This window comes from Salmo salar, chromosome 25 (genome assembly GCF_965601325.2).
Source record: "Salmo salar chromosome 25, fSalSal1, whole genome shotgun sequence".
NCBI classification, from domain to species: Eukaryota; Metazoa; Chordata; class Actinopteri; order Salmoniformes; family Salmonidae; genus Salmo; species Salmo salar.
Genome location: NC_138315.1, coordinates 5,497,370 through 5,520,747, shown reverse-complemented (window position 1 = coordinate 5,520,747; position 23,378 = coordinate 5,497,370). Strand labels below are relative to the sequence as shown.

The 23,378-nt window shown below is 38.2% G+C and overlaps 1 protein-coding gene across 2 annotated transcripts; it reads left to right on the top strand.

The window, feature by feature from the left end:
* The first annotated feature begins 2,933 nt into the window (after nt 1-2,933).
* LOC106586021 (short stature homeobox protein) lies at nt 2,934-21,452 on the top strand. 2 transcript variants are annotated; one of them, XM_045707749.2, is made up of 5 exons: nt 2,934-3,307; nt 4,789-4,997; nt 11,676-11,733; nt 12,017-12,126; nt 15,623-21,452. In XM_045707749.2, the coding sequence occupies exons 1-5, from the start codon at nt 3,058-3,060 to the stop codon at nt 15,860-15,862; spliced, it is 867 nt and encodes a 288-aa protein (XP_045563705.1). In that variant the 5' UTR covers nt 2,934-3,057; the 3' UTR covers nt 15,863-21,452. The 2 variants fall into 2 exon arrangements, with proteins under 2 accessions (XP_045563705.1, XP_082824971.1); XM_082968845.1 differs by having other exon boundaries at nt 2,936-3,307; nt 12,038-12,126.
* The last annotated feature ends 1,926 nt before the right edge of the window (nt 21,453-23,378 follow it).

The window sequence follows — 23,378 nt, the reverse complement described above, 5'->3', positions numbered from 1 at the left end:
CTGAATATAAAAAAAGACAATGTATTGGTGGATTTGAATTTGCAAACTTTGGAATCAGAGGCAGATGCTTACATCCATCATCCATCCCTGTCCACAACCCTCTTTCAAAATCAATACCTACTTGAAGGTAACAGTGCTCACGGTTGCCCCTAGTGGCCGGTTTCTATATCATCTCTGGAGGTCCTCAGACATGGATGGACGTGGAAAACTGACTTGTATCATGGGTGACCTGTCTGGTTTAAGTGAGCTTCGAATATGAAGGTTTAAGTGAAATTCGCTGTGAACCCCTAGTTATAGTAATACTACATGTTTGTATTCATTAACAATATAATGTAGGCCTAGTTTAACATGTGGCCTAAAAGACTTGGTTGAAACTTCATATGGGCAAAGTAACACTTGATAACAGGAAAGTCATATTACTCAGCTACAGTATAATAGGTCACAACTTTCAGCTGGCTACAGTATAGGTGAATGACTATCCTGACTTGCCTTGGATACTCTTCGCCGCACTAGTGAAATAAAATACGCTATTAAGAAGTACTGAACAGACGGTGGGAGGGGTGTTGAAAATGTTGGAGATATAAGACAAAGGGGAATATGATCCATGCTCCTTTACGGATGTTGCGCCACTAAACTATGGCGACCAAGTGACATGAATGCTTCTGTGTATAGAACATCAGTCTTCGATTTGCGCTGGTCGATAGCGTTGAGCCTGTCGTTGACTTGGCTCCACATGTGGATACTCCACTTCAATTGGAATGCACTCACTAATTTTCAAACGTTTCGGGAAAAAAATAATCACTTTGAAGTTTCACAATTAAGATCCTGCTGATGAAGAGAAAACCCTCGTTTGAAATGGATGTTAGATGAAAGGACTCACAATTTCAAATATGTCACACGTGGTTGTTGTCGTTGTTTTACATTACATTTACAAGACGACATTACTTTTCGATGTTTTTATCCTAAATATTAATATTGTACTACCCACATAAATTATGTTGGTTTCATTGGCCAACAATTACTATGTTGTTATAGGCTAATGCAAGCAATTTTAATATCATTCATGATTCATCCTGTAGAGCACCTATAGTGAGAGTTTGGTAACCTGGCACCTCTAAAACAGCCTAGTGGTTAGAGCGTTGGACTAGTAACCGAGAGGTTGCAAGTTCGAATCCCCGAGCTGATAAGGTACAAATCTGTCGTTCTGCCCCTGAACAAGGCAGTTAACCCATGTTCCTAGGCCTGTCATTGAAAATAAGAATTTGTTCTTGACTGACTTGCCTAGGTAAAATAAATTAGTTGTTGGCCTCTTTTGAACCCTCGACCCTTCACTAATACTGAACTATAGCTTATGTTTGAAGATAGCAACCAATATTGGCATGATTTTAAGAATGGGTTGTGATGAGTCCCATTGCAGAAAAAGTTAGTGTTATTAGGATGTAATTCGTTATTGACCACACACGCACATCAAGTCTAAGTATTCAATATGGAGACTCGGAATACCGAATTATGTTGTGAGGAGGATTACGTTCATTAACAACAAAGGGCGCAGTTCATGGCACGGGGGAAGTCCCTCTGCCTGCGCGCGACGGCCACTGAGATGTGAGACGGGTTTTGTGATAAATGGAGAGATATCAAAACACGCACTTAAAGAGCACAGCTTTACTGAGCGCCTTCACACTGCCGGGGCTCTCCGGGTAGAAAACCCCAGGGACAGCTCTCTTCTCTCGGTGTTTGAGCTGGACCCATACATGCATTTTAGACAATGTTCAGCTATTATAGCCAACATCTATTTCCATGAAAATCCTAGTTATAAATAAGGGAACATTTTACACCACATGTAATGTTATTGATTATCAATGAATTTTAAGGAACATCCAGTTCAACATTTAGTACTCCCAGAGGTTTTCATTAATATGAATTATGAACAAAATGTCTAGGCCTACTTCAGATTGAGCAAACAGACATGTAAAGTCACTGAGATTTGTTGAATTGGATTGGAAGTAGAAGCCCCTATAAATGTACGGGGGAATGTTAGCCGACCTCCTGGCAATCATCTTTTTATGCATGCATGTCCTTCACTAATAATAGATGCATTGTAATCGTAAATATTTACTCACTCATAGTTTGACGAAATTACCATTACAAAAGGCAAATAATCTGGAATTTTTCTTTGCTCTCCAAAACGTCGTAAAACAGTATTTGTTGCCTATCATTAGATTATCATGAATGAATTTATAGAATTTGTATAATCATTAGATTATCATGAATGAATTTATAGAATTTGTATAATCATTGGCATGCGATTTATTTGCAAATATTTCAAAGTGAATTACAATCTCAGAAAATGTGTGGACTGGAGCCTATTTTGAAATTATTGTCATAAATGATTTTACACCTGCACAACAAAATGAATGATATGATATAGCCTATGCTTCATATAGCCTAAATATAATTATCCCTAGAGAAAGTATGCGTAAATGTACTCGAATCATGGACCACCATTGTAGACAGCTCATACAGCATCATGCCAATGTTTTCCACTGAATTGTAAATCCCAATAGTTAGAGCAAATGTATTATATTCTCATTGTCGGGTGTTGTTTATGTTATTGTGATTTTAATTCTTACTTGTCACCTCAAACAGATAGCAACACCAGGAGGAGCAAACCCAACCACTCCGTATTCACATCTCATAATCACGTTAATGAAATTATCGTTGAATTAATTAAACATAGGCCTACAGATCTCGCACGCTTTTCGCCGTAAGTCACCTTAGGCATTTTAATGACCCGTAATTCACTTAACAGCCTCCGTCGAAGCATTGATTTCTGGAGAAGCTGCTGAAAGTTGAATTCAGACAAGTCGAGCAGCCCATAATTGCCCAAGACACAGAGATGGGGGCTGGGCTGAGGTGGCGGTGTATAAATAGTGTGCTCTCAAAAACACAATCATAACAGCAGGAGTGATATCACGACGGAGCGCTCTACGAGCAGACGGCTAAGGTTATATAGGTAATTTTAAAGTGGATTTCCGTGCTCAGGACCACGGAGCGGCCATGGAAGAACTTACAGCGTTCGTCTCGAAATCTTTCGACCAGAAAACCAAGGAGAGCAGCAAGGAGAGTATAACGTACAGGGAAGTTTTGGAGAGTGGCTTGGCGCGGGCGAGGGAGCTAGGGAACTCGGAGACAAGTCTACAGGACATAACGGAAGGCAGCAACCACTTCCCAGTACATCTATTCAAGGAGCACATAGAGCTAGAGAAAGAAAAACTCAAGGAGTTTAACGTTTCAAGGGCCACAGAAGGTACGTTTTTATCCACCCGCTCGAGTTGTAGCGTGAATGGCTGAGATGCATCGCGTTCGTACACGGACCAAGCCCTTGGTTTTTACAATAACTGACACCGATTGTAAAAGTATTGTGGCCAAAACATTGACAAGCTCAAAACTGTAACGAAAACATTTCGATTACTGCAGTTATTGTTGAAAGTATCTCGCAAACACAGGTCGTAGTAATTTGTAGATTCTTTGAAACACTTTTCTCTATAATAGCCTATTTTGAATGTAATAGCATACTACGAATGTAACCTATATAATATCAATATTATCTCACTGCTGTCGTTCATTGTAGCGTATTAAATAGCAAATCATATCGATGAATAATCACGTATTGATGGCGATGAGATTTTGGATGCAGCTGCAGAAGTTGGATGCATGCTCTTGCACTGTAATAGGCCTATCGGTGTCTGGGTGTAAGTTCTCCACTACCTTTTTGTATAGCACACAATTGGTCCGTCTATAGGTCCGTCTATAATGATGAAAAACAATTGTTACAGGCAACACATAAGGTGATGATCAGTAATAATGATTTACCAAGACTTTAGCCCCGGTAATAATATGTTAATAACCTGTCATCAATAACTATCCGAACATAACTGTCTTTTAAGTAAAAACGATTAACTTGTGAAATCTTGTAAAATATTCAGATTTATAGACTTTAATACACCAAGTTATGTTATTTATCAGGTTTATAATTTTAACTGCCATGGAAATGGTTTGTTGTATGATAGATAGGCCTATGATATCATATAAAACATTTCACGACAAGTAGGCTAATAGGTTGTAGTTAGGTTACAAACTCGAGGAATAACTTTTTTTCAATCTAGAGGGAAAAAAAAGATAATCATTTTTAAAAAATATAATTCACAACTTGCTGTAGAACAATGACCACTATAATTTTCCAAAATAATAATCACATTAAATAATAGCATATAATGGGTTGGTTTTGGGTATAGCCATGCTCAGTTTTAGATAGTGAGTAGTGTTGCGTTTTCGGCAGGGCATTCCTGCCAATAAAGGTGCCATGTGCAGTCTGTTAAATGCCATTGAGGAAATTATAATTAGACCTGAACGTCACATGCTTTTATGATCGAGGATATCATAATGTGTGTGAATCATGTTCAATATAATATAGCCTGCATTTTGGTAATTTATTTCTAAATACATTTGTAAATTGTATTTTGACCAATAGACATCGAGCTTCTGAAAAATGTTCTCTTCTCTTTCTCTGGCTGGCTACCATTACACATTCTGTGTGTGTGTGTGTGTGTGTGTGTGTGTGTGTGTGTGTGTGTGTGTGTGTGTGTGTGTGTGTGTGTGTGTGTGTGTGTGTGTGTGTGTGTGTGTGTGTGTGTGTGTGTGTGTGTGTGTGAGTTGTAGTTGCAGGTGTAAGCGTTTGTTATGTTTAATCTAGAGGTGTACTGTATTTTAAAACGTGTGTTCACGCAGGGATATATGAGTGTAAAGAGAAGAAGGAGGACGTGAAGTCGGAGGACGAGGACGCACAGAGCAAACTGAAGCAGCGGCGGAGCAGGACAAACTTTACCCTGGAGCAGCTCAACGAGCTGGAGCGCCTGTTCGACGAGACTCACTACCCCGACGCCTTCATGCGGGAAGAGCTGAGCCAGAGGCTGGGACTGTCCGAGGCAAGAGTGCAGGTAACACCCGGTCTCCATCAACTGAAAGTGAAAACAATAACTATAACCCTGCAGGTATACGCTTTTGGACAAAACCCTAGATAGGTCTGTTCCTAATTTTCATCAACGTTTTGTACCAAAAATATGTGGGCAAAAAAAAGTTGCGCTTTTGGGTGGAAAGCATAAAGGATTGTTGTAGGTCTCGTTTCACAGAGCCTTCGTAGCGTTAAGATAATTTTTAGAACATTCTTACCTTCTTAGATGCTTTTTTTACCCTTCCACGTCACTTTGTTCACAGAAGATCTTCGCTTAACACAGAATCAAGATGTTTAGGCTATCCGTCTGACTGTGAATGCCGCTAACTTCTGAACAAAGTTAACTACAAATAGCCTACAATGTTGCCAAATTATTTGCAATTGTTACAATTTGATAAAATGATGCTTCAAATGAAAATCGAGATGACTGCATTAAAACATAGGCTACATGGGCCTATATAGGCTAGGCCTATTTACATTTGGTGTTATTTATTTATTCAGGAGAAAAAAAAACATCGAGAGTCTCAACACAACAACCAAATATAATATGAAACAAAACAGCAATCAATACAATGTAAATTCAAAAATACAGCACAACACAAAATGTAAGAAAAACAGTTACATTTATTCCTAAACTACTAGGTCCTCAATCTACACATTAAATTGCCCGAGCGGCACCAGAACATCCAATTGTAATGGGTTTTCTGAATTGTTCCAGCGATGAGTTGCATTAAAACTAAAAGCAGATGTATCTTATTTGATCGAGACCCGAGGAACCTCAAGAGTTAACCAACCCACATGTTTTTATACTTCAACAACGAAGTTAGGTAAGTCAGAAGCTTGTGTAGCAGAGCTTTGTAAACAAAAAAGGATTAGTGAAGTGGTCTACGTGACTTTAATGAGGACCAGCCAACCTTTTGATACAGGATGCAGTGATGAGTATTAAAACTGTCACTTGTGATAAAACGATGGATGCTATGCTAGACGGCATCCAAAGGTTTAAGAGTAGCCTAGTGGCGGCTTCATTCTGGTAAATGGTGTTACCATAGTCAAGAACTGGCAGGAAAGTTGAGTGTACAATATACTTCCTGCTGTTTAAGGAACTAAAATGAAATCATTTTAATGTTCAGCCAATTTTGTGTTAACATTTGGCGACTGGGCTACAGGTTGTAATTATTTCCTCAATGTGTTTCACGATGTGTGACAACATGTGCGCAATGATGTACCCAATCGTGGGATTTAGTACATCATTATTGGGTAAGCGTAATAAGCCGCTTCAATAGACTATTTACATCTATAGGTGGTAATACAGTAACTCTCTAGGAGCTGACCCGTCATCAATAATTATAAAGTTAAGGTAAACTGATGCGAGAACAGCGATACTTTTCTTTCGATCCTATCAGTATCTACATATGGTCTAACGACGCATTTAGCAAACGTTCTACGTGCTTCTTTGGGAAACACTTAAAAACGTTGGCTCGTAAATAACGATGCATCTGGTACGATCATCACAATGCTTAAATTACATGGTAACTGGGAAACGAGGCTCTGAACATGTTAGAAAAAAATGCGTGAGTTTGCCAGATTGAGACGTCGTGGCATGTGGATTTATAGGGGGCGAGTCAAGAAAATTAGGCCTACTGTAATTCGTGTTTCAAAATAACAGTGGATTTACATGAGTAAAATATGTCTAGTGAGAGCTATCTCTTCAACATCAGATTTGCAACTTTTCTGTTTACACTAGCCTTAGTTGTGGTGTGGCCAAAGGCAAATTCGTGCGTCATGTGTGAGTGCAGCTACCAGCATACCGTAAATCCAATTCAAACTATACAGGAGCTTCTCATCTAAACCATATTGCACATAATGTTGCACACTTAATTAATGCAATGATTTACAAATGTGTGGACATTGTACAGCCTTTAATTTTGAATTTGGCTAACAGAGAAAAACTTGTGGTTTACTGGCCAAATTAAAAATTAAAGACTGTAAAATATCCACACATTTGTAATCATTGCATTAATTAAGGTAATTGAGGTAATTTTTGCATGGACATGTGGTGTGGAAGAGCCAAATGTCTTTACACTGTACCGCTCAGAGGGGGGTATGTGGTGTAGATGTCCTACACTAACACCGGAGGTTGTGTGGGAGACATCTCTTAAATATGTATTTGAATCTAGAGCCTTCTCTTTACACTACACAAGTATCTCTATTGGACCTAGTTTGTGTTGTCAAAGAAGTGTAGTGTAAAGCGGTGGGCCCTATATGGATAAGATGGATGTAATGTAGGGCCTAGATCAGGAATGATGTATGGTCACAAATGAAACACGTTGCAGAAGGCTATACGGCCAACACTTACGGGCAATGCAACAGCCTACTACAAACCATATTGATAAGCATACAATTTAAAAACTATGTGGCTATAAAAAAAATCGAATGTTTAGATACACTTAGACTTACTTATACAATGTATGTTGTCATATTGGTAAAGGTGAAATCTTTTGAAAGCTGTTACTTCACATTGATTTCATAATTAAATAAATCAAATTGTTAACCTGTCAGGTTTGGGGTATATTCATTCTGAAACAGCGTCTTACTTTCCTTAAATTTCGTGAGATAAACACTTTAGGATAATAGTTTCCGGTGTACTTTAAGAAAGACAATGCATATTCAGGGATTTATAAATAAGATAGCGCTGAGGTTTATGTTTTATATCATTTATTCACCCACTTGCAATTGTCACTGGTTGGCTTAATTTCATAAACTATAGGCCTAATATTATTTTTGGTTAGCCCTGCCTGTTCTCTTGAGGCCCAGTTATACCGAGATGTAACCTACACACACCAGATGCCACGAGACAAACATATCATGCAATATAAGATACAGCAAACTGTGTGGATGTAACTGTCTCGATATTGTGGAAAGCCACGTGAGTTTATTACACAGATTGACCTCAAGACCTCGGTGAAATTAGTTTGGCTATGTTTCTAAATTAAATTTCAGGGAAATACTTATCATGGATGGTATCAAGTACAATAACAGACCAATAATAGTGCAATAATAATAACAATAATAATATTAATACTGTACTGGTTACTGTTAAACCTGTATTTATTTATTTTTTCCATTAAAACATTATCAAGCAAATGCATGACATGATAACAATGGCCTATTTTTTTTAAATATTAGACCTATCAAAATACTGTTGCTTTAAAGCAAATACAATTACACCTACAGCCGTTGCCACGTCATAGTTGCTCAAAGTGGCACTGGGTGCATTTAAACCTGTCTCCTATCTCCTGGCAGATTATTGTAGAAGAAAAGTTGCTTATGTAGTTAAATAAAGGTTAAATAAAGAATTAATACAAATAATTATGTGCTTCGGAAAGATCTTACCACATCATTAAAATGTATGAAGAGATTGTACGAGTGCTTAGGGGACACCCGTGTAGGCTATATGTCAGTCACCTCCTTTCCTCCCGCGTTGTCTTCGTAATATCTGACATTGGCTTGATATACTGTTCCCTTAAAAATGGATTAGAAATAGGCTAATTCAATTCTGCTGCAACTCAGTCGGTGGGACACCTCATGTTCTGAGATCTAATCGGAGGAATAAGTAATATTATAAGTCTACACCCAGTAACAGCTTGCAAGCGCAACATAAAACAAACATGTAATTGTAAATGGCCTAAATAAAATTCTGCTTAACAGGATATGACATTTAGCCGTACCTGCTAAAACGCAATGGGAGAAATATTTACAACAATAACACACACGATCAACACATAGGGCTATTTACTGGACTGAAATCGGCCGTTAGGGCCAAAATCAAACACATTTAAAAACTACGTCGCAGCCTCTCCTGTTCATGACTAAAGGACCGGTTTTCGATTTGAAAGCCCAAATGAATCTGAAGAAAATTGTACGGCAGGAATGTGGTAGATAGAAGGGTATTAACCTGCAGAAGCCCTACGCCGCGCGCAGCTGTCGGAAATCTAATGGAAAGTTATGAGAGCTTGGTGAGGAGCGTGGAGTAATTTGATTAGCCCTACGACTAATATATTTAGGTGTCTGGTGCAGAGCTAAATTAAATGTCACTATTCACTGTCTTAATAAAAATCCAAAGGAAATGAAATTATGGTGTTTGTGAAGCGCATCATTGAGTGGTCCTTAATGGTGAAATTACTGTCGCAACCAGTGTAGTTCACTTTGACTATCATTCTGGTACGAAGGCTAATTGGAATTGATCCTGAGCTGTATACTTTTTGATTTATTTGTAGTTGTTGGGTTAATACAGACCTTTGAGGAACAACAGCAGCAGTGATTAAAAAGCAGACTAATTAAATACACCTCGTGATATAGCCAAGCCTTAAACAATCAAATAATACAATTAGCAGTATAAGAATAATGATATAGCCATAGCCTATAATAATAATAATAATAATAATAGTAATAGGAAACAGGCTAATAATAGGCCACAGTAGCCTATTCTTAAATTACTATCTTCTAAACACAACATTAAACAAACATTTGTTTGCAATATGCAATGGAGGGACAGATTGAGGTTTATATATTTTAGTTTTATTTAACCTTTATGTAACTAGGCAAGTTAGTTAAGAACACGTTCTTATTTAATCATCTGTGGGCAGGCAATGTCAATAATGCATACTTTATCGACAAACGTATTATTGCAGTCCAATCCAAACGCCTTTAATGATGTTCACTTGTGTAAAATGGCTGCGGCACCATGAATAATTAGACAGCGCCCTTTGTGGTCATCTAATCGCGAATCCGGCTACTGTAAATGATAATCATAACTGAGGTCGGAGGGGAGAGGAGATAATGGATTAATGGAGGGAAATTAGGTTGATGATAGTTAACAATTGGCTATGCTGCTTCTGCAACCTGGGGAGCAATGGGGCGTAGTTAGATTACACAGAGTAACAGTGACCTTTTTGACACGTTTGTTTAGCACTAGGCCTACATATATTTTACTGTCGACATTATTGTTAGGCTATACATTGTCTGCCGATATTTTGTACACAGCAAATTATCCAATGTTAAATCAACACTGACAGTGTCTACTGTATATGGGTCCACACGTTTCAGTGTTAAATTAGAACACTGCTTAGTGAAAAGCCTTATTTTCATATTTCCCAGAGTGCCTTGACTTTGGAGTGAAAACCACCTATTACAGTATTTTTTAGTGACAGAGGCAGAGTCCTGTGGCCTAAGCAAATATGTTATCATTCAAATAAAATTTGTTGTGCATTCTCTAATTCGGGTAGATTATTTAAGATTGTTTTAAATATCTGTGTTTTTGCATATACATTGATTGATTAATCTTATGCTACACAACGATAAATAACAAATGTATCTAAACTAATCCAATCAGTCAGATTTAACCTGCACCTGTTACTGAAATGGTTGTTCCAATTTAAATGGTTTAGGTAGTCTTCTTATCAACTTTCCTAACCCTGACAGTCATTCTGAAAACAAGGTGCGGGTTAATAAAAATTCCAACTGTTGGATAGCCTGGATTCCAATAGGATTACACATCACTTTGCAAGCCGGCGTTATGTGACTTGCAGGGCCTGATGTGACTTGCAGGGCCTGATGTGGCCTGTAAACCAGGAGCTTCCTAACACCATTGTGTTAGGGTAAAATTAGGCCATCAAAGTAAGGCCTTATGATATACACTACCAGTCAAAAGTTTGAACACACCTACTTATTCAAGGATTTAAAAATATTTTTTCTATTTTCTACAGCGTGCAAAGCTGTCATCAAGGCAAAGGGTGACTACTTTGAAGAATCTAAAATATATAATATATTTTGATTTGTTTAACACTTTTTTGGGTTACTACATGATTCCATATGTGTTATTTCATAGTTTTGATGTCTTCAACATTATTCTACAATGTATAAAATAGTAAAAATAAAGAAAATTGGAATGAGTAGGTGTGTTCAAACTTTCGACTGGTGCTGTATGTATTTTCATAGAGTTACAATTTTATAATGGAATTTGCCTAGGTACTCAATTGGTGAAAGCCACAGGCCTTTAAATTGAAATAATTAGATAGCCATGTCTCTGTCACTAACAAATACAGTCATGGAACTTAAGTATAAAATTCACTCGAAAAGAAAAGGCATCATGGGAAATATGCAAATTAGGCTTTACACCGTGCAGTGTAAAAACAACACCTCAAAACGATTTACTGTAACACTACAGTTGTTAATTTCTTACACTGAGAAAGAGTAACAGTGTTGGCACTAAGCAAAGTGAGTCCAGTTTACTCTAAATCAAGTGTTGTTTTACACTGCATATCTCTCTACAGTAGAACTATGCAAACACCACAATCATGTTCATTTGATCACTTTAAGAGTAGAATGGGGAACACTGCAAGTTAAATCTTTAACACTTTTTAAAGTTTTATTTTATTAACACCAGTTCAGTGGGACTCATATGTTCACTGAAAATAGTGTACATGTACATTTGACACTTTCCAAGTTAAATGGGGAACACTGAAACAGAGTTCAATCTTTAACACTTTAAAAGTCTTATTTTAACACCAGTACAGTGGGCTCAAATGTTTACTGAAATTAAGGTACAGTTAAATGTATACCATTGATTTTGCTGTGTATTCAAAGCTTACATTTTGGTTTCCAGGTTTGGTTTCAAAACAGAAGAGCAAAATGTCGAAAACAAGAAAACCAGATGCATAAAGGTAAATTCTATTTTACTATCCATCTATTTGTTTAATGATTTATGTTGTGATGATTATTAAGCTTGTACTTTTACACTAGCAAATGTTTATTCCACGTAATTCAGTGTCATGTAAAAGCTTGCTATATTTTGTGCATTACCTACAATAATTATGCGCGCATGTACTTTATTATGTCAAATTATTATATTATTACGTGCAAAATGAAAAATGTAAATCTTGTAAACTTTGACCTACCATTTCAGCCTGCCTTATAATCAAACATAACTATCTCACTGTCTGACAGACACTTCTTCCTACTTTCCAGGTGTCATTCTGGGCACTGCCAGTCATCTGGATGCCTGCAGAGTAGCGCCATATGTCAACATGGGAGCTCTACGGATGCCTTTTCAACAGGTGCTTTGTTTTCTATTTTTCATGACGAATCCCACTTTAATTATTTACTTAGAAAATGCATGCATGAGTGATTGTACACGAGCAAACGTCAATATTTAACATCCATTAACTGACAAAAAGCTATAGTTTCTAAATGTGTTAGCATGGTTGAAAGGTCTGATGCAGTCATACAAATTCACGCTACTTTCCCCCCTCTTTGATCCATTAGAATGTGTAGTTGATATTGAGCCCCAAATTATAAACAACCACACTTCTCAATCATCGCTGAATTGAGAGAGATAGGTTGCGGTTTTCAAACACTCGGGTGGCAATTGAGAATTCTATGAAGCTGGGGGGGCATTGTGTGAGTGTGCACAATTCAAGTCAACCCCAGAACACCTTTCACCTTTGGGGTGTGTTGAGAGTGGTGTGTGTGTGTGCATGTGTGTTGGAGAGTCATTTGATCTGGCGGTGTCTGTTTTTGCGGCATGGCCACTGCGTTGTCCGCCTCACCCCTGTGAAAAGCTTGGCTCTAATTAAGCGAACACCTCGGCAATGGGAGCACATAAAAGAGATGATGAAAGCAGAGACTGGAGAGGGCTCTGATGGATATTGATGGTGAGCTGCATTTGCAGGGAGGGAGGCATGAGGCCTGTGTACTGAGAGAGAAGCACTACCTCTACCAGGCCTGAGACAGACAGCAATCCAGGGTTACCACCCATGACTGTATTTGTAAGTGACAGAGACAGGGTTGTTTAATTATTTCCTTTTAAAGGCCTGTAGCTTTTACCAAATTAGTATCTAGGTGAATGTTATCATTAAAATGAAACTTTATGACAAAACGTTACACATATCGTAAGGCCTTACTTTGATGGCCTAGTTTTACCCTATCACTATTGGTGTTAGGAAACACCTGGTTTACAGGCCACATCGGGCCTGCAAGTCACGTTATGCTGGCTTGCAAAGTTGGAAACCTATTGGAATCCAGCCACAGTTAGTGATGTTACGTTTGGAACCAGAGCTCCGAGGCATGCTACCAAATCACTAAGCAGCTAACTTCAAAGCAGTGTGCCAATTCGTGTATCACTTTATCAATGACGTCTGAAGCTTCATTTGACCACATGCTTTTTCAAACCATGTGTAGCAGAATGTGAGATCCCACTGATTTTGTTGTGGTTCCGATGCTTTCTTCGTTTCTAAGCTGCTTTCATACATGACCTCTACTGGACACCGTACTTACCAATATAGTTAGGATTTTGTAAATGTAATTTCACCTGACAGATGGCTTAGTAGGTGGAGTAGGGAACTATGGAACATTCAGGGACATGAGGGTATGAGGTCAAATCCTGTTGAATACACCCAATTTAAAAATTTTTTAAACGTAAATCGTGAAGCTTCCTTTAACCACATGCTTTTTCAAACCATGTGTAGCAGAATGTGAGATCCCACTGATTTTCTTGTGGTTCCGATGCTTTCTTCGTTTCTAAGCTGCTTTCATACACGACCTCTACTGGACACCGTACTTACCAATATAGTTAGGATTTTGTAAATGTAGTTTCACCTGACAGATGGCTTAGCAGGTGGAGTAGGGAACTATGGAACATTCAGGGACATGAGGGTATGAGGTCAAATCCTGTTGAATGCAGACTATTTAAAAAATGTTTTACGTGAAACCGCACTTTCTGCACTGTTGTTCAAATAATTCATTGTATATAGTATATTATAACCTGGGTCGTTAGAGCCCTGAATGCTGATTAGCAGAAGCTTATATTTAAGCAATAAGGCACAAGGGAGTTTGTGGTATATGGCCAATATACCACGGGTAAGGGCTGTATCCAGGCACTCCGCATTGTGTCGTGCTTAAGAACAGCCCTTAGCCGTGGTACATTGGCCATATACCAAACCCCCTTGTGCCTTATTGCTTAAGTATAAGCTTCTGTCTTATGCATTCTAAATAATGCCATGGATTCAGTAAAAAAAAAAAAGAGTGAACTTGAAAGCAGAAAAGTGAAGCATGACGTAAGCAAGTCTGAAATGTAAAAGTGGAAATTACAAACTTTAAAAGCCTTTTTTTAACCTCGAATACACAAGGGCTTCCCGAGTGGCACAGAGGTCTAAGGTGTTTCCTCTGAGACATTGGTGCGGCTGGCTTCCGGGTTAAGCGAGCAGTGTGTCAAAAAGCAGTGGCTTGGCAGGGTCGTGGACGCATGGCTCTTGATTTGCCTCTCCTGAGTCCGTACGGGAGTTGCAGCGATGGGACAAGACTGTAACTGCCAATTGGATATCAATAAAAAAACTGGAATACACTACAAGTTTGCATTTGTTGCTGTGCAGGAAAATTCCTTCAACAGGATGGTCAAATTAAGATATGGCATCTGAAGCGTCCGTAGCATTTCACTGATCCGTTGAGCAAACTTTACGACACGCTAAGAGATCCCTTCTGAAAGAGGGGCTCCCTTCTGTGTTTGACAGACAGTCTAGACTGATACATTTGGAACAAGGCCCTTTGTTTGAATGTTAGCCATGCCTTATGAAAAGTTAGTATCCATGCATCTGGAATCGGGCCTCTTTTTTGAGTGTTTGGTAACAGTGCCACTTGGTAACCAAGGAGAAGAAACCTACTGGGTATTTATGCACTGCCTCGTGTCTGTGGGTCCTGTCACTGCAATGCAGTGAGAGTACAAATACTGGTCAGCAGTATGCAATGAAATAACGTCCAAGAAAGCATATTTTGGGGTTTACATTAATTCTCTCTTGCAGTTAAACAACTTTAATTTCAATGATTTTCCAAAATAAAAAATTGGTAAAGACAGCTTGCTCGCTCTTAAAATGTTTACCATACGTTGCTTAAATTAAGTGTTATTTGGGTTGGATGAGAAAGCAAAAGGCATTCCACTTCTCTGTTTTCTGTGGAGTTTGAAACACATGAGAAATGGCACGAGGCAATGTAGCTCTCCCTCTGAAGTACAGGGATGTGTAATTTTCACCTACTTCTCAAAAGAATTGCCAAGAATGTGAAAACTGATATTCTATGCTCCTTATGACTCGTTTTCCCTTTGCTCAGGAATATTTATGGATAAATATTTATAATCCTAAATACGTTAATCTTGTTGGGGTGCAAAATTGTTTATTTATGCAGTTGAATCCATAATCAGGATAACAAGACATTGCATATTTCCAAGGTTATGAGGGAGTTCTCAGTGAATTAGACAAATCTGTGTAGGGTCTTAGAGAAACTTTGATTCCAGGCTGTGAAATTGGACATTGTGTCTGTGAAGTTATGTATGATTCATTAACTTTAAGAATAGCTGACATGAAAAAAGGACTCTGAGTGCACTTCCCAACTATTCTCTTAGAAAACACAAAGTAAGCAACAGCTTCAAGGGGGTAGAACTTGAAGGGGAATTTAATAGTGTCAAACTGTGTAACCTAAACCTTCAGCTCTCCTCACATACACACAGCCTGAAGGGCTGGGAAGGACTCACTAACCTAGGGTTTGTTTTTGGTTGTCCTGCAGGTTCAGGCCCAGCTCCAGTTGGAGGGCGTGGCTCATTCTCACCTGCACCCTCACCTGGCAGCGCACGCACCCTACCTGATGTTCCCACCCCCACCCTTCGGACTTCCAATCGCCTCGCTCGCGGACTCAGCCTCTGCAGCGGCGGCCGTGGCCGCGGCTGCCAAGAGCAACAGCAAGAACTCTAGCATCGCCGATCTCCGACTCAAGGCAAGAAAACACGCTGAAGCTCTGGGTCTCTGACCTCACCGGGCTTCCCCTCCACTTGCCCCACGCCCTCATAATCACCCACTTCTCACACAAGACTGAGCCCAGTGATCGGGTCTGACACTTACAGCTTAAACAAAAAAAGATAAATAAAAACACTGAGAGGGAGAATGTAAGAGAAAGACAGAGAGAGAGAGAAAAAGAAAGACACAGGTAAAGAGAGGGGTAGAGGATAAGTGGAGGAAGAGGAGGAGGAGGAGGCGGTGGAAGATGGAGGATGGAGCGAGAAAATTGTCACAAAACCAGCTATCAAAACAACCACTTGTAGAGAGAACGGTAATTAAATACCAATGAAATCTCCTTTTACTTTTCGCCCAACAGGCAGGACTTCTGCGGGGCCAGTGGCTCAGTCCACTCCAGGCACACATCACAAGTCCAGGACCGTACAAACACATGTGGATGTCTGTCTGAGCTGAGGGACAGGGCCAGGCCAGGCCAGGGCCAGGCTAAACCAGGCCAGACCAGACCAGGAGACTTTAGAACAAAGCAAACTGTCAAAGCAAGCAAGCAGGGCCAAATACTAGAGCCTCACTGAATCCGATGCCGTCACGTTGACTTTACAGACTGTTGCATGTGTGAGAAAAGGCACTGACACCACAAGGCATCGGACCCGCTCTAAACTTTACACACAAAAAAGACAAACAAAAAACAAAAAAAAGAGATAAGAAATGGCCACTGTATTGTTTCCTGCCGCTGCCCAGTGCATGAGTTTGATTGCAGGACTGCAGGTCTATCATGGAGCCTGGCCTTTAAATTGTATCTGACCTAACGCCCCAACTCTGTTGTATCACTGCCATTCAAACCGCCCTCTATACCCTCATCCACAAGGTCAATGGTCATTTGGGTTTGATTTCCTTAAAACTGTTGACTGACAGGAAGAAGCGATTCGAATCCCTTATTTCTCTGCTTTCGGAGGACTAAGATATGTGTTGCCAGGAATGTGTTCGAGTCCAAAATGTTTTTTAGCTTTTCTCCTCACATTGTTCTCTCTCTCTAGCTTTCTTTCTTTCTGTTTATCGTGCTATTTCCTAGGAATAGAAGTGAAGATATTCTTTGCACTTCAGGTTTTGTATGTGGGCGTTTACAAATGGCACTACTAGAAGGTACTACTTTACTAAACGAGGTGGGAATAGGAACCAATTTGGTTTTTATCATGTCATCAAAAAGAGACGTTCACGAAACGTTTCGAAGGATAAAGGGTATAACTGCAATTTTTTTGTAATTTTTAAAACATGAAGGAAGCATCAGTTAAACTGAAATGCACTTTTGTGCAGTTTAAGTGCAATACTGTAAATATGAAAAAGTTTAAAAACAATAATAAACAAATTGTTAATTGTTCATTTTAAACAAATGATTTTCAGTCATTTATTTCATGCACTGATAAAATCGGTGTGTCTAATTTCTTTGCCAAACAGATCTGTTTTTTCTAAAGCATTGTATTATGTTGCGAACTCATCCTCAATCATGTGCCATAACTTCAGAGATTCAATGGTTTTCAAATGTAGTTTTGTACACACCAGAACACTTAATAGCCTGTTTAGGTAGACATGAGCACATGTGTTTCATGCTGCAGAAATTAACAATTGAAAAACTAGGATCTGAAATAATTTATCATAATTGATATGGGACAAAGAATTTATGTTACATTCCACCAAAGATTCTAACAAATTTTACAATATATGTTATAGGAACAACAAAGCCATGGCAGTGTTGTTTAGGCCTGTACATATTAAACGTTGCATGTTTAAGTTGCAATTTCATGTTAAGATAAGTAAGATAATATCTACAACCTAGATAAATAATGCCTACCAGCTAGGATAAAATGTTGAACACTTGTAAATTCAAAGGGTCTTTTTTTGTGTCATTGAGAAACAGATCTCATAGTCAATAATGCCTCGGAGTCTGTAGATCGCTGTAAGGTCTACCTCAAACAAGGTTTTATCAACATTTCCTCAGTTCACAAACCACCATTAACTGTTGTTTAGCAATGTCTCCATTTTAAATTAAACACGTGGGTGCTTGAATTGATTATTTTAGAAAGTTTATACAATTATTAAATAGTTGAAATACAAGTGTACATTTTTACATGGCTTTGCATTTATTTGTATATGTTTTTTAAATGTTACATTTGCAAAGGGGGATAGATGCGTGTCTGTTGTGCATTGTTTGCCTAAAATGTAGCATGTCCGAGTTTACAAACATTTCAGGGATTTGATTTGATTAAGCTCTATGGAATTTGTTATCCCCACCACAAGTATTATCATTTCATTTGCAAGCATGCTAAAACATGATCACTATACCTTTTTTTTCTTGTTTTTCTTTTGATTCACAAAATATGAAATGTACATCTTGTAAACTATCAATACATTTATAAATATTTGTATTTCAGTTTTAAGATACTTAACTCCATTCCAGATGAATCAAAACTATATATATATATATAGCTCTGTGAGGGATTTTGGGCCATAGAAGGGTTACATTTAGCATTTATTCGATTCTTATATATTGAGTGACTTATAATCATACAACAAGAGGCTTTAAACCGAAACATGATCATCGTCATCAAAACATTCCGGAAGTGAACACCGTAGTACACATTAATAGAGAATTGTATGCCAGATCCCCTTACTTAAAGCAATAGCCTGGTACTTTATGAGCTGATGTAGATTAATGCTGTATGCCCATCGTGACAGGTTACAGCCGATGCTCAGGGGTTGTCTCAGGTTGAACCTACCAATCAATATCAATATCAATATCATTCCAGCTCTGACATTTACGCAGTTTCCATGTCAGCCATCAGAGCTCAATCTTACCCCACACCAGCGGAGAAAATTGAGCCGCTATGAAATCCAGATGTACGCCAGCATCATGGCCCCAAATCTGTAACCCTCTGTTCAAATGACAGAGATAGTACTGAGATGAAACCTGAAAATGTAAGATACTTTAACTGGAGCAAGAGCAAGGCTGTTGTGCTTGTACACCCTATAAGGTTTCTGCACATTTAATTTGTACATACATCAAGTTTGAGTGATATAATCGCAGACTGATCGGCCTGTATTTATCCACTGGCCTCTCTGGCTGGGGCCTGCTGGGCCAGGTCTAAAAATAACAGCATCCTTTTATGTGTACTAATAATTATCTAGGCACACACAGTCATCCATCAACCAGCAATGAGCCATGGCTGCTTTGTCAACATGTTAAAGCTGTTTATGTTGGCCACAAGTCACAAATAAAATAATAATGTAATAATAGGGGAAGGGGCTGTGTATGTGTGTGTGTGTGTGTGTTTGTGTGTGTGTGTGTGTGTGTGTTGAGGGAGGGAGTATCTAAAGTGAAAACCATGTTGAAGTCGTGTTTCATTTAAACAATTTTATTAGAGGGTATATTTTGTGGACGGTCCACTGATGTCCTTCCCTTGTATTGTACTGTTAGCATTAAGCATTTGAGATGTACATATGAAAATATAAACAAATTAATCTAATTGAAAACCATGATTAACTTCTTAAAATATTGTGGCCTACTTCAAGTATTTGTGAATCATTTATTGATTGTGTGCTCTGAAACCAGTGGGATGGCCCAACAATAATATTGTCAACATTTAACTTTTATTTGGGTACCCTGATTTGTAATTGAAGTTATCCAAACTCTGTCTGAAACAGCTTATAGCAAATATTCCCCTCCCAGAAAATGTTCACAAGCTTTCTCACTGTGCCAGGGCTCAAGTTCTGCAAGAGATGGAACTCTGAAAATGCGAGGCCTGAGGCTTTTAGCCATAGCTACGCTCTATGCTAGCTACTCTGTGAGAGAGGGGTCACGTGCAATAGTTTTGATCACCTCTTGTGAATGTCACACATAACTATGGTCAGATGGACTGGACTGTTCATGCTCTCTGCGGCTTGACAGTGCAGTTGCAGTGACATGAATTCAGGCAGCTAAGTCTAGATAGGCTCAACATACAAGACAGCAAAACATAGTTTCTGATATGCTACCAGTGGTATAGAGGAAGGTAAACTCATGGAAACGCTGTTTACGCACCCTTTTTACCCACCTTTTGCTGAAAAATGCATTGAAATTATAGGGACCATTACTTTACATTTTTGAGTTAATCTTGTTTCATTGCTGTTTATTTGGCTCTAAGAACTCAGAGAACCAACCACCCAGTGAAACCTCAGCTGAAAACAATTGAGGTAAAGTGCTGGGGCGGCAGCGTAGCCTAGTGGTTAGAGCATTGGACTAGTAACCGAGCTGACAAGGTACAAATCTGTCGTTCTACCCCTGAACAAGGCAATTAACCCACTGTTCCTAGGCCGTCATTGAAAATAAGAATTTGTTCTTAACTGACTTGCCTAGTTAAATAAAGATAAAATATGTTCTCCCATGGATCAAAGACTGTCTTTCTGCCCAGTTTGTTTTGGGTTTGCTTTGTTGGCTAATACTTATAAATGTATCTGGTGCCAATGGCAGTGAAAACTATATTAGAACTAACATCTTACGACTAGGTCAACATTTTTATCTTCGCAGTGAGGAGAAAACTGTCAAGAATTTCAGGGGGTTTTGTAGCTTAAAATTATATATTTAAATGAAAATATTTGGCTTATCTCATCTTATTCATCGCACAAACCATATTGTTATTTATTTCACAAATAATGTGATAACATGGAAATGTTGCTTTCCCATTACAATGAAATGTCAATTTAATTATGGGTCCTTATATCACAATATCATTACATTCTCTAAACAAAGACATTTTACGTTATTATAAATGGACTTAAACATATATGTTTTGGCAAACATGAAAAGAGATTCTTAGAAAATAAGTAGAATTGTTTGGTTAAAAGTTACACTATATGTCACCTTGAATAGCTCTTTCCTGCAAAGTGCACAATGTACTTATAACCAAAAATAACAAATGTGATTAAAAAAACATTAGCAAATGGTAGCTTGGAATGCATGCAAAGCTGACTAAGGCATTTGACATCCCATGTCTGTAGATAATTCTACTTCAAGTGTAAGCGTTCTATTTCAAATGTAAGCATTCCTGATCTAGTATGAGCATTCTAGTTCTACCATGGGCAGTCTAGGTCTATAGCTCTACTAGTCTAGAGAGAGCATATTAGATCTCACTGGGGATGTTGTAGTAGCTTAGTCCTGTGAGCTTATTTACCGGCTGGGATCAGTTCTCTCTGCTCCCTACATCTATCTCCATCTGTTGGAAGTCAGCAGTAAGCAGTGGTGTAAAGTATTTAAGTAGAACTACTTTAAAGTACTACTTAAGTAGTTTTATTTGTGTATCTGTACTTTACTATACATGTTTTTTACAACTTTTACTTCACTACATTCCTTAAGAAAATATTGTACTTTTTACTCCATACATTTTCCTTGACAACCAAAAGTACTTATATTTTGATTGCTTAGCAAGATAGAAACATAATCAAATTCACCCACTCACCAACACCTGGTCATCCCTACTGCCTCGGACTCACTAAAAACACATACTTCGTTTGTAAATGATGTCTGGATGTCGGACTGTGCCCCTGGCTTTCCATAAATAAAAAATAAAAAATGGTGCCATCTGGTTTGCTTAATATAAGGAATTTGAAATGATTTATACTTAAGTATATTTTAAACCAAATACTTTTACACAAGTAGAATTTTACTGGGTGACTTTTACTTTTGAGTCATTTTCTATTAAGGTATTTTTACTTTTACTCAAGTATAACAGTTAGGTACTTTTTCCACCACTGGCAGTAAGGAGATGTTTAGCTGGGATATCCTAGCAGTGGCTAATGTATGGAATCCATATTAGGAACATTGTCATTCCTGGATTCTGTTTCAATGTAATAATGTCCACTCTGTTGCTGTTCACATTTCAAACAAAACATCTCCATGACTCTGATTTATGTTGAGTAGTTCTTATTCGTTCTTAAAGAATATCATGCAAACAGTGATACACAACAGTCCAACAGAGCTCTATTCTTCTGTTTTTACTTTATTCATCAACGGTTGAATATCAAACAAGCCATGATATCATTAAAAAGTCTGTTTCACAAAATGGCACTTTCATGAATGTAACGATGTGCGCTGAGAGTCAGGAAGCAAGTTCAGGGAGTGAGTGTTTTAATAAATAAACAACATGGAACAAGAAACACAAACAACGCACAGACTTAACACTGGAACAGAAACAATAACACCTGGGGAAGGAACAAAAGGGAGTGACATATATAGGGAAGGTAATCAGGGAAGTGATGGAGTCCAGGTGAGTCTGATGACGCGCAGGTGGCGTAATGATGGTGACAGGTGTTGCCCATAACGAGCAGCCTGGTGACCTAGAGGCCGGAGAGGGAGCACACGTGACAATTAATCTATTATACTTTAATCAATCGGTATTAATAACAATTGATTTGAATGCACAGCAAGGAATAATTATGACTTAATCATTATTGATTTAGACACCCATGTTACTGAATTCTTCAAAGTGTCTGTAAATTATATCACAATTAACTCAGTTAAATATACGTTATATTGTTCAGATTCACAGTGTAGGCTATATCTCAGTGGCTTGTCTTTCCTCACACAGCAGGTCATGTAGATATAATTTTATTGACACAGATGGTGGGTTCTATGGTTGCAGTTACATTACAGTTCATTGGTCACAGTAACTGACTGAATACGAAAAGTTTAACAACTTCAATAATTGAATTGTATAAATAATGCCTAGATTCAAACCTTAGTGATGAAGATCTGCATTATAGTGCAATTGAAACTTAAAGGCAACCCACTGGGCACCACACACACACACACACACACACACACACACACACACACACACACACTGGTTGAGTCAACGTTGTTTCAATGTAATTTGTCAACGAATTGTGATGTGAAATCAACATGGACAATACATTGCATTTGAAAAAAGCAATCAACCAGTACTGTTTATCTCATTTCAACCACCGTTGTAAACATTGAAATTAGGGTAAAACTTCAACTTAAATACATTGACTTAACCTGACTAGCAGGTTGTTACATCACTCTAATTATGTTGAAATCATCAGAACTATGTATAAGTTGAAATTTCGAAATTCCACATAAACCCCCCCAAAAAATGTTCATCCTATTTTCAGTTGGGTAGTTGAAATTATTTAGATTTTTTTTACTTGACTAGACATATTTTATTTAACCTTATTTCAATGTTGATAGTAAAATGGTACGTTTGAATTAGTTTCAACATCATGCTATCAACCTAAATAAACAAGTATATTGAAAAATATGAAGCCACAATCCAACAATTTATGCCTGAACAGTGAGTCCTACTGGTGTATGAGGAGCAATGCACTTCAATGAGAACAAGTCTACCATCCAGATGCTTAGGTCTATGTACGCTGCTTAGCTTTGGAAATAATCTGAGGTTTGCTGAAACGAACAATCAGGTCAATGCATTTAGACATTGACCAGCTTCCATACTCATGTGTAGACTACCTAAATCACATTG

Bases quoted from the DNA above. Each gene is read 5' to 3' on its own strand.
- LOC106586021 (XM_045707749.2), top strand. From the start codon at position 3,058: ATGGAAGAACTTACAGCGTTCGTCTCGAAATCTTTCGACCAGAAAACC. The intron at 3,308-4,788 runs GTACGTTTTTAT...GTGTTCACGCAG, and splicing joins CGTTTCAAGGGCCACAGAAG to GGATATATGAGTGTAAAGAG. The intron at 4,998-11,675 runs GTAACACCCGGT...TTTGGTTTCCAG, and splicing joins TGTCCGAGGCAAGAGTGCAG to GTTTGGTTTCAAAACAGAAG.